The following is a 14,600-nucleotide window of genomic DNA, read 5'->3' as shown; positions in this document are numbered from 1 at the left end:
ATGGTGAGTGGAAAATCAGAGCTAGTGTGTGGGTGGCATCCTCGAGGACAATGGCTTGCCATGCATTGTAGGCTTTTATGGTAAGTTCATCACATGCATTTTTAAAATTCTATTCTGTTGCCAACTGAGTTTGCATTTAAGTTTTAAATACCCTGGAATGTGTCTTTATTTGATCACATTTGTTTATAGGACAATTCTTAAAACTGCTGTATTAATATAGCAATAAGCTATATCAGTCTCTGTCTCTACTAGCTATATTAGTCTCAGGCTAAAGTATCCTTCACCTGTGTGCAGATTTGTGTTTTACCTGTATTGAGATTGAAGCTCTCGCTGGGATCACTGGTGCAGTGTCCATTGAATCCAACCACACTGAGTGAGTACGACTCACCGCAGAGTATCTGTGCAAACGTGCAGGACCTATTTGTGCTATTACACATTGTCGCACCACCAGTAAAGTTGAGCGCAGTCACCACATCAAACTGATCTGCTCCATTATTGTCCCATGTTACCGTAGCAATGTTAGTGCTGCACTGCAGTTGAACAGTTGGGCTCTGTGGTTGACAGGGGGCTGATGGGAAACAGATGATAGATGGCTACATTAATACATTTTAAGGGGTTGGTTTAGAATTTAGAATCTAGTCAGTTTACCTGTCTCAATTTGGTAGTCTGAACCCTCAATGACTCCGCAGTTGATGTTGGATGTGGTCACGGCAATGCTATAGGTCTGGCCACATCTTAAGTTCTGAATGGTACAGGACGTAGAGCTTGTGTTGCAGGAAAGTCGAGTGCCATCCGTACTGATAGCCAGGGCTGTATAGGAGTCAGGGTTGTTTGCACTGGCATCCCACTGTACAGCTAGCATGTCAGAATTGCAGTCTAACTGCGCCATCACATTACTAGGCAGGCAATCCGCTGTGAAACACATGTGGAGGATAGACATTTTACGAAGAGTAAAACGGTATACCAATTTTGTCAGGTTTGCACAAAAAAATCTGCTTAAAAGTAATTGCAGTTTGTTTAGTTAAGTAGATCAATGTTTTAAATTACCCGAGTCAAACTGGATGCTGTTGTTAGCGGTGCTGTTGCAGAGGCCAACTGTGGAAACCACAGTGGCTGTATATGTAAGTCCACACTCAACCTTCACAGAACAGGAGGTGGTGTTGGATGTGCAGGATACAGTTTGTCCATTGTTTCCCACAACAGTGGCAGTATAGGAGTGCGCTCCTGTGCCATTCAGCCAGCTGATGGTGACTCTGTTTGTGCCACAGCTAGCAGCAGCTGTCAGGCTACTGGGTGGACAGGGAGCTGTGGATCAATGGATGAGACTCATATCAACACATTTTTTAGTGACCTTTGTTATGTGACAGTGTTTAATATTCCATTAATTTTCTTTTGTGTGGATTTAGTAAGGAGTTATAAAGCCCTGTTCTCTCTCAGCAACATGTAAGGACACTGGAAGTCATTCTTTTTCAACAAGAGTTGGAGTTTTCTGTGACATTGACTTGGTCGGCATTGCTGGGAATGCCCACAAAAATGTCATATCCGTTCACGCCGTGGGGGAAAACAAACCGTTCAAATTAATGTACAGAGACCTTGTTAGACGCTTGATCTTTACTTTTTGTTATGATTTCGATTGATTTTTGCTTGGTGCAATGCTGAAAAGTTGCTGTGTGGCGTTCTGTACCTCTAATAAGTAAAAAATAAAAATAAAAACCCGATCTGAAGATTTATATACTGCCGAATAAACTGACGGAGGTAGCACATCTGAGCGGGTGGCACACAACATCAGAACTCCGACAGCAGTTATTATGGATATACAACGTATGAAACATAACAAGCTTAATATTCATATTTATATGCACTGATAGACTACACAACTTAAATGACCTGTCATTAGTCCCGTCCCCCTGCACCGCAACCCAGTTCTGATGGGTTTACAACAACCGTCCTTCACATCAAATAAATGTCACTCCCTGATATTTTGTGATGTAAATGTCATATTAAAACATTCATTAAATATTATTATATACAATGCCTTATGAAAATTAACAATGGTATTACTATAGTAAATGTAGGCTATAGGCTAACCGTGTTTTTTGCGCGTTTTTATTACCAGTTATAGCTTATAACCACAGTTTTACTACAAATACCATGGTTAAACTATGGTTAGTGTAGCAAAACATGTTTAATTTGTTTTTACCATGGTAATAACCATGTTTTTTTGGTTGTAACCACGGTTAATTTTCGTAAGGGATATTTTCATGTTATTTTATATCTTTTTATTTTGCGGCGTGTATTTGTGAAAATGATTAGGCTATACATTTAGCACACACCACATAATGCTGTGCATTTCAAGGCACTTCAGTAGACCTTTAATGTTACCTATGTTTTGTCAATGTTAAAATAATTTTTAATATATAAATAAAAAAGTATGACAGGCTTTTACTCTAGTCTTTATCACTTTATTAAGATTAAGCAAAACAAAACAACTAATGTTTACTTTCACAAGCCGTCATGTATAGGCTTGTAGTAAGCTGTCTCTTGACTGGAGACTCAATCAGGTAACAAAAAGTATCGGGAAACGACACCTCTGGCCATTTCGTTGGGTCGTTTGTCCAGTCACAGATTCCGTACGACAGTCCGACACAATACGGCTCAGTTTTTTCGACGTATCGTGCTCTATCGAGCAGCAGAAATGATTTTATGTACACCATTCTGAGTCAACACCATGCTTTTCCAATGAGAGGGAAACGTTCATTTTCCCCCACGCTGACTCCGCCCACACAGCTATGACACGACACCGACCAAGTCAATTAGGCCACGTGTCCACCAAAGTGTTTTTTCTGAGGCTAGCATATTTTTTAAAACGGCAGAAGCTTGGCGAGGAGCTAAGTGTTCATTTCACACTTTTTTCTCAGCACCAAGAGTTGAAGAATGTTAAAATTTGGGTACAACACAGCGCGCATCACTGTCACTTTTTAGCAAGCTAACTAATCACAGTGGAGGAGGGGCGAGACGACTACTACCACACCGACCAACTATCAAAGCCTCCTTGTACTACAACTGAACAACAATGGAGGAGACGTTAATATTGCTTGTCTCCGAGTATTCATGTCTTCAACAGATGGAATTCCCAGACTACCACAATTTTGTTTTCAAAAATAACGCTTGGAGAAACATTTTGTTTGTGATGTGTCGGTCATTTTACTTTAGTGGATATTCTGTATCATAGCATCCGAAGCACCTCAAATGAAAATGCTGCACCTCAGAAGTGCTCTCTAGCGCTTACAGCTAGGCATTTTCAGCAATGATCCTGGTGCTTTCAGCTGGCTAAAAACACTTTGGTGGACACACGGCCTTAGTGACATTGGCCATTTGCAGCATAATGTGGACATGTCAGGAAACTTGACTTTAAACTTTATGCAATCTAGCAGCTACATGATGCTGAAACTCCTGTTGATTCCTGTATAGCTCACTCCATGGTTTCTTCATGGGTCCCTAACCCAAATCCTTTCAAAAACTCAACCCTTTCACTTAGAGGCCATATTTGTGACACCTCCTGAAATTTCAAAATCAGCAAGAAATTTGTTGTTATTTTCAAAAATGTTGTTTCTTATGCTCAAATAGCAGTAAAAAAAAAACATATATTTGAGGTTGTACCAGCCAATGTGCATGTGCAGTCCTAAGTGCGCATCTCAAGACACTTTTTCAATGAGAACCAGAGCTTCAAATGGTAGCTACTGTAATGCGATGACTTTACCAATTTGGTGACTGACTCTTTTATTTAGTAAGCAAGACTCCTCCATAATGCATGTTGCAATTTTTCCCATTCATAGTAATGCAAGTGAGCCAGCTTTGCTCTAACAATATGTGTTGTTGCTTCACTTATTTGGTTTGTAGCCTTGTAAAAAACAGGACAATGTACAGTCCGCATTAAATAAACCTCTTCAAGAAACTGATCATCGTGTCTGGGATTATTTTGCAATAATATCTGGATTACTATACATTTTTCCAAACATATTTGACAAAATAAGCAGACTAATGCTGTTTGTAGCTGTTGTAAAGAGAAAACTGAAAATGTTTGGTCTTTGTACCTGTGTAGATCTGTGTTGGGCTTCCGTAAGGACTGGTGCAGGTGCTGTCCTGGGCAGCCGCCCGTGCAATGAAACTCATTCCACAGTGCAACCCTGTCAGAACGTATGATGTTTGTGTTGTGTTAAAGGTGGAGTTCAGCCCATCCACCTGATGGATGAACAGGAAGTAAGTGACTCCGGACTCTGGGCTGGGGTCCCATGTAATACTGATGTCATCCGTAGCACAGTTGGTATGACCAGCCAGATTTGAGGGTGGGCAGATAGCTAGAGGAATAAGGAATTTAATTAAACTGATTAGACACGTTAATTTGTGTGTAATGCCACAGACCAGACCATTCTTATAATACTTTGTGTCGTGTTTCCTGACCTGATTTTAGATTGACAGGTGTGCTGGGTCGACTTTGGCAGCCACGTTCCACCGTCGCCACTGTAACGGTGTAGTCCTCACCACAGTGCAGATCACTGAAGGTGCAGTTGGTGCCACTGGAGGTGCAAGTGTGGGTGTGGCCATCCGTACCCGTTGCCATGGCAATGTAACTTTCAGCATTCTTAGCGGCAGTCCAGTGGACAAGTCCAACATTACCATTGCATTGTAGAAAAACTTGAACGTCACTGGCAGGACAAGAACCTGAAGGGGTGTTGAGGGAAGAAAATGGTTTTCTTAGTACCAAAAATATGGAAGCTGCAAGACCCCTAGAATGTCTTTCATACTTGGAACTTTTCAAAGATAGGGTACAAAAACGAAGCTTGAAACTCTTATAGTACACCCAAAAACAAAAACAAGTGGTTTTTCGCAATGCTCTAACTCCAAATTATTTCACATTTCTTGATGTCACAATGATATCCGATGTTGCATTTTTATGATAATCATATGGTAACTGGGTTGCATTTTTCATAATTAAAAATCAAAACTTTTTCTTCAATTTAAAGAATTAAATGGGATGTTTTATTGTTGGACACAGTTGAGATGCATCTCACAGTCATTTTATCTTACATGAGTTTATCTAATAGTTCTCACTGCAAAATATGTGGTGTTTGTCCCTTTATTATCTATTACAAAAGCAATGTACTGCAAAAAAATGTTTTCTTCCTTAGTATTTTTGTCTTGTATTCTAGGATAAATATCTACAGATTCTTGAATCAGGATGCATTTACTTGACAGGTAAAATCTGTCAATGGTGTAAAAAAATAAATATCTAAAAAAAAAAAAATAATCTTAATTCAATTATTTTTCTTACCCCATTGGCAGATATTTTTACTTGTTTTAAGCAAAAACTAACAAAATGTTGATAATATTTTCAGAAAACAAGACATAATATCTTAAGTCATTTTACTTGTCAAGTAAATGCATCTTAATTCCAGAATTTGTAGATACCAAGACAAAAATACTAAGGAAGAAAATCATTTTTTTGGCAGTGCGAGACAGCAATTTGTACCCCATTTGTGGAAGCTGCCAATACACACCTGCATTGAAAGTGTAGGGAGCGGTCGGGAATCCAGTACACATCTGAGAGAAGGGTGTAATTATAATGTCATAGGTCTGACCACAGTGCATGTTGGGTAGTTGACAACTGGTTCCAGTGACGGTACTGTGCTTGATATCCCCATCATGGCCGACAGCAGTGACGTTATAGCCCACGGCACCAGGACTTCCCTCCCAGGACACAACGGCGGTGTTGTTCAAACACTGTAGTCTTACAGTCACATTCTTTGGGGCACAAGGGGCTGAGTGGACAGGAAGTACCATTATTGTTTTCTCAGAGTATTTTCTCTAAAAATTCTTATTTATTCAAACTAATTACATATGTAATAAGGGAATTTACATAGAAATCTTAAAAGTAAAAACAGGCCTGTTTAAATTTTAAGAATCATAAAGACTGTGGAAAATGGTAATTAAAATTAATTACATATGATATGTTTTCATTAAGGTACAGTAAATAATCAGATAAAGATTTGCAAATTTTTGTGCAGTGCATGCTGCTCGAGGGCTGTGTTTATGAGTGATCACCTGTCTGTAGCTGTGTGTGAGCTGCTTGGCTGCTGTTGCAGTGTCCAGAGATGGATTCCACAGAGACATTATACAGACTTCCACATCTCAGTGATTTAATGGAGCAGTGGGTTTGGACTGTACTGCAGGAGCCTGAGTGACCGTTTGTCTGTGCAAACACATAGAAGCTCTCCCGGCCCAGACTATCAGTCCAGCTCAGCTCTGTGCTGGTGCCACAGCTGTAGTTAGCACTCACTTGAGCAGGGGTACAGGGGGCTGGCAAACAGTAACAGAAGATAGCTTTTATTAAACTCTGAATGTTTGTTTTGGCCTGGTTGATTTATCTGTCTGTCTGTCAGTAATGCAGTAGACAGTTGACTTTAAATTTAATTGTCAATGGATTATACATTAAAGGTACATTGTAACTTTTGGTCCTCTAGTGGTTAATAAACAAAACTGCATGTGTCTTATGGAAGAACACTGTAGCCAAAGTTAATTCACTTTGTTTATAGATATTACCAGTCACACAGGTATTGGGCTGTGCATAGCGGGTTCTGACAGGTTTAAAATAGTCAGAATAAAAACACTTATTATTGGCGTACCATAGCGATTCAGGATAAGACTTTTTGGCAGATTGATTCAAGATGTACTCACTCATTATATTAAATTTGAACAAAAAGTTACATAGTGTACCTTCAATGAAAATATAGTATACAGTATATATAAATATTGTACATTGGTGTCAACTATTGAGCCACTAAAACATTTTAAATAATAACATAATGGTAATGGTTAATGGTGAATTATGCATAATTACAAGTAACTAACCCTATGGTAAGTACCTGTTGTTAATTAGTGCTACTCAGTACAGTATATAGAGTATTTGTGTAAATACACAGGAAGAAGGGCACCTTAAAATAAAGTGTAACCAATATTATTTAGAATATTTGATTTTTTGTTAGCATAATATATGAAGAGTTCAGATGCAAAAAGCCTCTATGTGCCGTTTAAAATATTCTTCTAAAATGACCATTTTTATCAGGCTCCTATGTGTAGGTTCAGTAATTTCACTTTAATGGCAATGAATAGGTTCTTTTCATTGCCATTTAAGTGAAATAACAACGGAAGCCGTTTCCGCCACTGAATACAAAATAAAAAAAGGTTATTGCGACTTTTTATCTCACAATTCTGACTTTTTTTCTCAGAATTGCGAGATATAAACTCGAAATTTCGAGTTATAAAGTTCAGTTTTGAGAGGGAAAAAAAGATTGATATGTGCTCAGAATTGCGAGTTTATATCGCAATTGCGTGTTTTAAAGTCAGAATTGCGAGTTTTTTTGTGAGATAAAAAGTCGCAATTACCTTTTTTATTTTTTTATTCAGTGGCGGAAACGGGCTTCCATAAATAACTGAACATAAACATAAGAGTCTGATCCAAAAAAAAAGAAAAAAGTTTGTATTGCAAAATTTAATATGTAAAATTCAATGTGCAGTTCATGGGACCATACAAATACTGATACTGTGAAAAAATGATTAAGTCTAAAGTACCCTTTTTAACATGATTGAGAACCTGAGTAACCCTGTCATGTGACACCACATTTATTTGCATTAAATTGTCAAAACTTGATTGATAATTAGCACTCCCATCAACAATATCTGTATATTTTGATAACCTTTTTTGAAAAAAAATTTTTTTTTAAATAAAATAAATCTTTGGAAGAAAACTTGGCTAATGATGAAGAATTTAAAGGTGCTGTAATCAATTTTAGCTGTTTTGGTAACCAGAATTGACCTCTTACTGTTCATGCAGCGTTTGTTTAAAAAACTAACCAATGATCTTTTTCAAAGCATAAATATAAAGAAATATGTACAGTGCTCTGAAACAGATTATTTCTAACTCATCTGATGCTGAATTATGAATATGTGGGATACCTACCTGTGGTAATATTGAATGGCGCACTAGGTGCACTCTCACACTGAGGGCCCTGGGCCACACCATACACAGTATACGTCTGACCACACTGCAAGGCATTCAGGGAACAGTTGTTTGCAGAAGAGCTGCAGGTGACAGTGTGTCCCAGGACATTGACACGGACGCTCACAGCATCTGGGTCCTTCACCCAGGACACCAGTGCTGCATTAGTGCTGCAGTTCAGTGAAGGAGACATCATTGTTGGAGGACATGGTGCTAAGACATTACACAGGAAGAGAAACGAAGGGAAATTAAGCCAGATTAGGCCAAACTAAACCAATCCAGTCTGAAGTTAAACACGTGCTCTTTATACCCGACTCCAGTGTAGTGCTGGCCCGTGCTGAGCTGTTGCAGGTTCCGTCATCAGCAAGCACTGTGACATTAAAAACCTCCCCGCAGTGGATTTGCGTGAGGTCACAGGAAGTGGCTGAGGTCCGACAGGAAGAGGGAGGAATGCTCTGATTCTGTGTGTGTGCCAGGACCGTGTATGTGCTGGCACCAGCGGAAGCATGCCACGACACATTTACCATACGAGAGTCACATTTGAGCACTGCAGTCACGCTCGCAGGGTCACAAGGAGCTGGAAAAGGTCAAAGGTTAGTGCAGAGTCCAGTGAGAGACCTACAGAGACATTATGCACTCTTCTAAGCACTGTTTGGTCAATTTCCAAGGCAGCATCACATGTCATTGTCTGAGAAGACAGTCTCAGAAAATGATGAGTTTAGGGGAAAATATAGTTGATATAACTCATAAAATACTACAAATTATTAGTTCAAATAGTTCAATATGATTAAAATGTGCAAATACTAAAGGGATAGTTCACCCAAAAATGAAAATTCTGTCATCATTTACTCTCCCTCAAGTAGTTCCAAACCTGTATGAATGTCTTTGTTCTGCTGAAGGAAGATATTCTGAAGAATGTGAGAAACAGAGCAGTTCTGGGGCACCATTGACTTCCATAGTGTTTTTTTTCCTACTATGGAAGTCAATGGTGCCCCAAAACAGCCTGGTTACAAACTTTCTTCAAAATATCTTCCTTTGTGTTCGGCAGAACAAAGAAATTCATACAGGTTTGGAACTACTTGAGGGCAAGTAAATGATGAAGGAATTTTTATTTTGGGTGAACTATCCCTTTAAGTATTGCATTGTTAGCTTAGCAACATGCTTATATCAAACTAGCAAATTTAAATATCAAATCTGCTTTGTCTTGATATATTTGTATGTTAATGCTTAATCTTTAAAGATCTGCTCACACCAAACAAATATTTAGGTGAAAATTTAGTGTGATAAATGTTTTTATTAAAATGAACAGCAGTTAATGCATCTGTTTAGACAGAGACAAACATTTGCATGATATCAATGCATTTTGTTTTATGGACTGGTTTTCTATGCAAAGAAAAGTGCTCAACCAATAAGATTTGCACTGTTGGTCAAATGCCCAGCGTGACTGCTGAGTCACAGATGCTCACAGACAGTTTTGTGAATAACAGGGGAAGAATCCAGAACCGTCTCTGTTGTTATTTCATATATACAGTATGTGTATATTATTCTTCTGTTTCATCATTTTGATATTCACACTGGCATGTAATGCCATAGTTTACTGGGTAAAATGAATTAATCAGGGAGAGAAATTAAATGAATTAATCACGAAATTCAAAAAACACACACAAACACTCCAGGCTTTTATATGCACATGTAACATGAATCAATCTATGGATTGTGTGGTGGCTGCGGTTGAGGCTAGATGGTATACAGATTCAATAATTACTGTTTTTGCATTATTGTAAGGAGCAGCTGTAGACATTAATAAAACACAATCTAATAGGTAGAAATTTACATTTATTGTTAGCTTCCGGTGTTAGCTGAATCCCTTCTAGCCACAACTGGTGGCTGCTTCTTTCACAGGCTTTTGGCTGCTTTATTTTTTACTAACCACCAGATGGCACTGTTTTTGTGAGGCTTCATTTGCCCATCACTATTACTATCCATATTAGACAGAACTGTTAAACAGCGATGACAGCAAACAATAAAGAGGGAGAATTTGACTGTTGTGTGCTCAGTCACTCAGCACGTCAAAATAAAAGTCCCACCTCAAACACATTTTCAGCCGATGCCAATATTTGAAAAATGCCAAATATCGGCCAATGACTTGCCGATATATCGGTCGACCACTAATCATTAGCTTAGCAACGTGCTCATGTTAAGGTGAAATGGATTGTGGTTTCCTACCTGTTGTGACAGAGACGTTGGGGCTGACTGGGCTGTTGCATTGACTGTCGTGAGAGATGACATTTAGCGTGAAGGTTTGCGCACAGGTCAGGCCCCTGAAGGAGCAGGAGAGGCCAGAGGTCAGGCAGGATTCATTGTAATGGCCCGGGCCGGTCAGAACACTGGTGTAGGACAAAGCTCCAGCTGCTGGACCCCATGATGCCCTCACTGTGTTACTCACACAATCCACGTTGGCATGGACTGACGTGGGAATACACGGCACTGCCAGAAGAGAGACAGAAAGTGTTTCTCATGTGTAATTTTTTGTTTTGATTTTTGGGTTTTAAACTCATCTGTCATGTTGTCATCGGATCTGTGTTCCAGAAATCTCACCTGTTTGGACAGGACGGGTCATGCTCTCTGGCCCTTGACACTCTCCGTTGTTTGCTGTGACGACAGCGGTGTAGTTCTTACCGCACTGCAGACCAGTGATGATACAGCTGGAGGTCGTTGTGGTGCAGCTGAGCACAGCACCACCTGTAGTCCTGGCGAGGACTGTGTAGTTTAGAGCTGTGAGACCGAGAGCCCAGCTTACGTTCAGGCTGTTAGAGGCACAGTCCAGGAATCTGGACACACTCTGAGGTGCACAAGGTGCTGGAAAAAAGCACATTGGGAGAAAAAGAGACACTTTATGTAATGTTCTGAGTTTTTAACAGTGATGGTGATTGCTGAAGAAAATGTAAACATTATTATTATTATTATTAACGTGATACCTGTCTCATGTCTGTTCTCAACGCTGTCTGGACTTTCACAGCTTCCGTCAGAAGCAGTTACGACAAACACATACACCTGACCACAGTGCAGGCCGTTTAACTGGCACCCTGGGGTTCTGACATCACACGTCACAGTGTGGCCGTCTCTGCCTGAAGCCCTGCCTCTGTAGGACACAGCGTTAGGACTGGCAGTCCAGGACAGAGCGGCAGAGTTGGAACTACAGTTCATAGTGCTCTGGACATTAGTTGGTGGGCAGGGAACTATTAAACAAGAAAAAGACAGGAAAGAGAAATACAAGAAATTTGAGTGGGTCAGTGTCACTTTAGACAAAAGTCAATTAAATACCCTTTTCATCAAGATGTTTGTGCCCTGTATTACAAAGCCCTAGAAGTTTTGTTATTTTGTACACATACAAAGACATTTTGACATTTATATTAATTCATCCATTGAAATCTAAAACTTAAAGCCATTTTTTTTAAAGCAAAAGAGTCAAATTCACGTATGGAAGACTTTAAATGATTTACTTACACAGACATTTAATTATATAGACAAAAAATGTGTGAATGTTAAGTAAAAGTTTGTGTACCGAAATTAAACATGTATTTTTATTTATTTATTTATTTATTTAAATTATTTGTTAAAAAAATCATAATAAAACTAATTTTATTAATATTACTAATTTTATTATTTTTGTTTTAATTTTTGTAAAAAAAACAAATTTAACATAGGACATTAAGGACAACATAAAAATGAGAAGGAGAAACTATGACTTCTTATAGCACCTAATACATTTTAACCTGAGGTTTTGATGTTGATGGGGGGGGTTGCATCCTGACATACCACAAAACAATTTTGCTCACAAATAAATTTCTCCTTTACAGTCAAGTAATATACAAATATATATATATATATATATATATATATATATATATATATATATATATATATATATATACACACAAATTATTCAAAACAGTGTTATTTTAGTATTATCTTGTCACGATTCCTGTCTGTGTTCAAGGACTTTTAGTTTGTAGTTCTGTGTCCCTATTGTTGCCTTGTTCTCCTCCTGTTTCCCTGCTGCTCTGCTCCCTTGTTTGTTGTCATGGACACTCATTGAACCACACCCATCTCCCTGTTAGTTGCCCTGGCTATTGATTAGATCATTGCCTCAGCTCTCTGGATAAATAGGCCTTGTGTTTCCCTTGTGCTTTGTCAGGTGTTGAATGTTAGTGTTGCCTTTCTGCTTGTGTTTCTGTTCTTGTTTCCAGTTCTTTGTTTGCTTTGTTATTTAATTAAAGTACCTGCATGTAGATCCACGCCTCAGCCTGTTTTCTACATATCTATATACTACATTACTATATTATTAACACATTGAATTAGCTTTTATTTTTACATTTAAATAAAATGTAGTTATTATTATTAAAAATTATTAGTAATTTGGATATGAGTTTTTGTTATTTTATTAAATAGTTTTATAACGTATTTCAGTTAGGTGTCAAGGCAACATTTCTGATGTTCATTTAGGTATTCTTATGTTCTATTTTATCAAATAATATTTGTATTATGTTTTATTTCGATTAACAAAAGCAATTCATTTTAGTGTCAGTTAACAACACTGCTTCGAAAGAGCGATTTGTTTTGCAAATCAGACATCACTACCCTGATAGCCTCACCTGTGCGCAATGTAACATTCTGACTCTCCCAGCTGGAGCAGTTGCCATCTACAGCCACCAAGCTGATGGAGTACACACTGCTACAGTGCAGGTCAAGGATACTACATGTTGTTGTTGTGTTGGAGGAGCACTTTGTGCGATGCCCGTCATCACCCACAGCAACAGCAACATAGGACTTAGCACCACGGCTTGCACTCCATGATATCTCCACTGTGCTGCTGCCACAGGTCCGTCTGGCTGTCACATTAGTGGGCACACATGGCACTAGCGAGGCAGAGTCAAAAGCATTAGCATAACACTCAAACGGCAGAACTTAAGTCAAATAATGATATAAAATGAGTAAAGGAAACAGCGCCTCACCTTCTCTAACCACTAGAGGTGAACTCGGCATGCTCAGACAGGAACCGTTGTACGACCTGACCTGTACAGAGTACGAATCGCCACACTGCAGATTGTTCACGTTACAGGAAGGTGAGGTAGAGTTGCAGTAAACCAGCTCTCCAGAGGTCTCGAGACTATAGTAGCGATATAACCCTCAGCATCTTCTGTTCTGTCCCAGCTGAGTGAGAGAACACCTAAGGGGCACTGCACCTCAGCCCAAACATTTGATGGACCACATGGCACTGTGGAGAAATTATTTTATCTACATTAGAATCTAGTGGTATAGAAGGAGTTATTCTGAGTTTCCCTGATATTAAAGTACATGCTGCAATTATGTTCATAGTATATAGCCGAAGTGCATGCTTCAAATAAAAATAACATTATCATCCATTTGTATAGTTATCATTCTTGGTGTAAACAAGTCTTTAAAAATGGGCAATCTCTCATATAACTGTCATAATTCTGTAAGTCTAGCATTGTTGGGACTGTTTAATATTGGGACTGGGATAATATTAACATGTTCTTGTGGCTGTGCTCTGCAGGAAAATGGACTTAGAGGGCCAGAGTTGCAGTTCTGCAAGACAGAAAGCACTAAAATGAATGCATTCTTGATTAACAATTCACGTTTACGCAAATAAGCAGCATTGTAGCAACTACCAGTCCTAGATCAGTCAGAATCCCCACTAGAAACCAACAGCGCAGAGACTGGTGACCTCCAGTGATTTATTCTTTATTAGTGTAAACGCACCTTCAAAAACTCATAACAGAAGTGAAGTGGAATAATCTTTTCTTACCAGACTTCATTTGTATGGCATAGGAGGGCATACTGGGACAGATTCCATCATGGTAAATGACACTAATGTCATAAACTTGGCCACACTTCAAGTCGGGGATCCGGCAGCTGTTGGCAGTGGTGCTACAACTGAGAAGACCACCATGCTGGTCCTCCATGGTGGCAGTGAAGGATATCATGCTCCGAGTTCCCAGCCAGCTCACCAGCGCCTGGTTCTCTTGACAGTCCAGAAGAGCTTCTACACTCCCAGGGGGACAGGGAGCTGAGAGAGGGGGCAGGAAGTTGGTTATGAGGGCTCAGACATAAAGAGAACTGCACTCTTGTATTTCTTTACATGTGGTGTACCTGTTTCTACAATGATGGAGTCACTGACAGAGCTGTTGCAGTGGATGTTGGATGCAATTAAAGAGGCTTTGTATATGGATCCACAGCGGAGCCTGCTGAACTTGCACTTCGTATCTGATGAGGTACAAGTGTGAGCAGTCCCAAACTGATCCTCCGCTGTGGCAAAGTAGAGAAAAGCTCCTAATGAAGCCTCCCATGTCAGAGTGATGGAATCTGAACCACAGTCCATCAATGCAGACACATTTTGAGGTACGCAGGGGGCTGGGAAGAACAAAAAAAACACACATAAGAACATGTAAGGCATGTGTAAATTGTCACATAAGCTGTTAACAGCAAAAGGATGAACCTGAGCACTGCCCTCACATTTTTA

General features: G+C 39.2%; 1 protein-coding gene across 1 annotated transcript in view; it reads right to left on the bottom strand.

Annotated features, from left to right (window-relative positions):
* Positions 1 to 14,600, bottom strand: part of LOC131531563 (serine-rich adhesin for platelets) — a 52,480-nt gene that overhangs the window by 30,391 nt on the left and 7,489 nt on the right. The window contains exons 6-20 of the mRNA XM_058762399.1: positions 14,231 to 14,491; positions 13,887 to 14,147; positions 12,712 to 12,975; positions 11,035 to 11,295; positions 10,655 to 10,915; positions 10,283 to 10,543; positions 8,367 to 8,633; positions 8,018 to 8,269; positions 6,103 to 6,357; positions 5,559 to 5,819; positions 4,462 to 4,722; positions 4,095 to 4,358; positions 1,048 to 1,305; positions 649 to 912; positions 308 to 568 (exon numbers count right to left, since the gene is read on the bottom strand). Coding sequence (XP_058618382.1) covers positions 308 to 568; positions 649 to 912; positions 1,048 to 1,305; positions 4,095 to 4,358; positions 4,462 to 4,722; positions 5,559 to 5,819; positions 6,103 to 6,357; positions 8,018 to 8,269; positions 8,367 to 8,633; positions 10,283 to 10,543; positions 10,655 to 10,915; positions 11,035 to 11,295; positions 12,712 to 12,975; positions 13,887 to 14,147; positions 14,231 to 14,491 — 3,912 coding nt within the window. The remainder of the gene's footprint in view (positions 1 to 307; positions 569 to 648; positions 913 to 1,047; positions 1,306 to 4,094; positions 4,359 to 4,461; positions 4,723 to 5,558; positions 5,820 to 6,102; positions 6,358 to 8,017; positions 8,270 to 8,366; positions 8,634 to 10,282; positions 10,544 to 10,654; positions 10,916 to 11,034; positions 11,296 to 12,711; positions 12,976 to 13,886; positions 14,148 to 14,230; positions 14,492 to 14,600) is intronic.

The sequence above is a fragment of the Onychostoma macrolepis genome, chromosome 23, assembly GCF_012432095.1.
Source record: "Onychostoma macrolepis isolate SWU-2019 chromosome 23, ASM1243209v1, whole genome shotgun sequence".
Lineage (NCBI taxonomy): Eukaryota > Metazoa > Chordata > Actinopteri > Cypriniformes > Cyprinidae > Onychostoma > Onychostoma macrolepis.
Note: the sequence above shows the minus strand (reverse complement) of the source record. Positions and strands in the feature narration are given on the sequence as shown.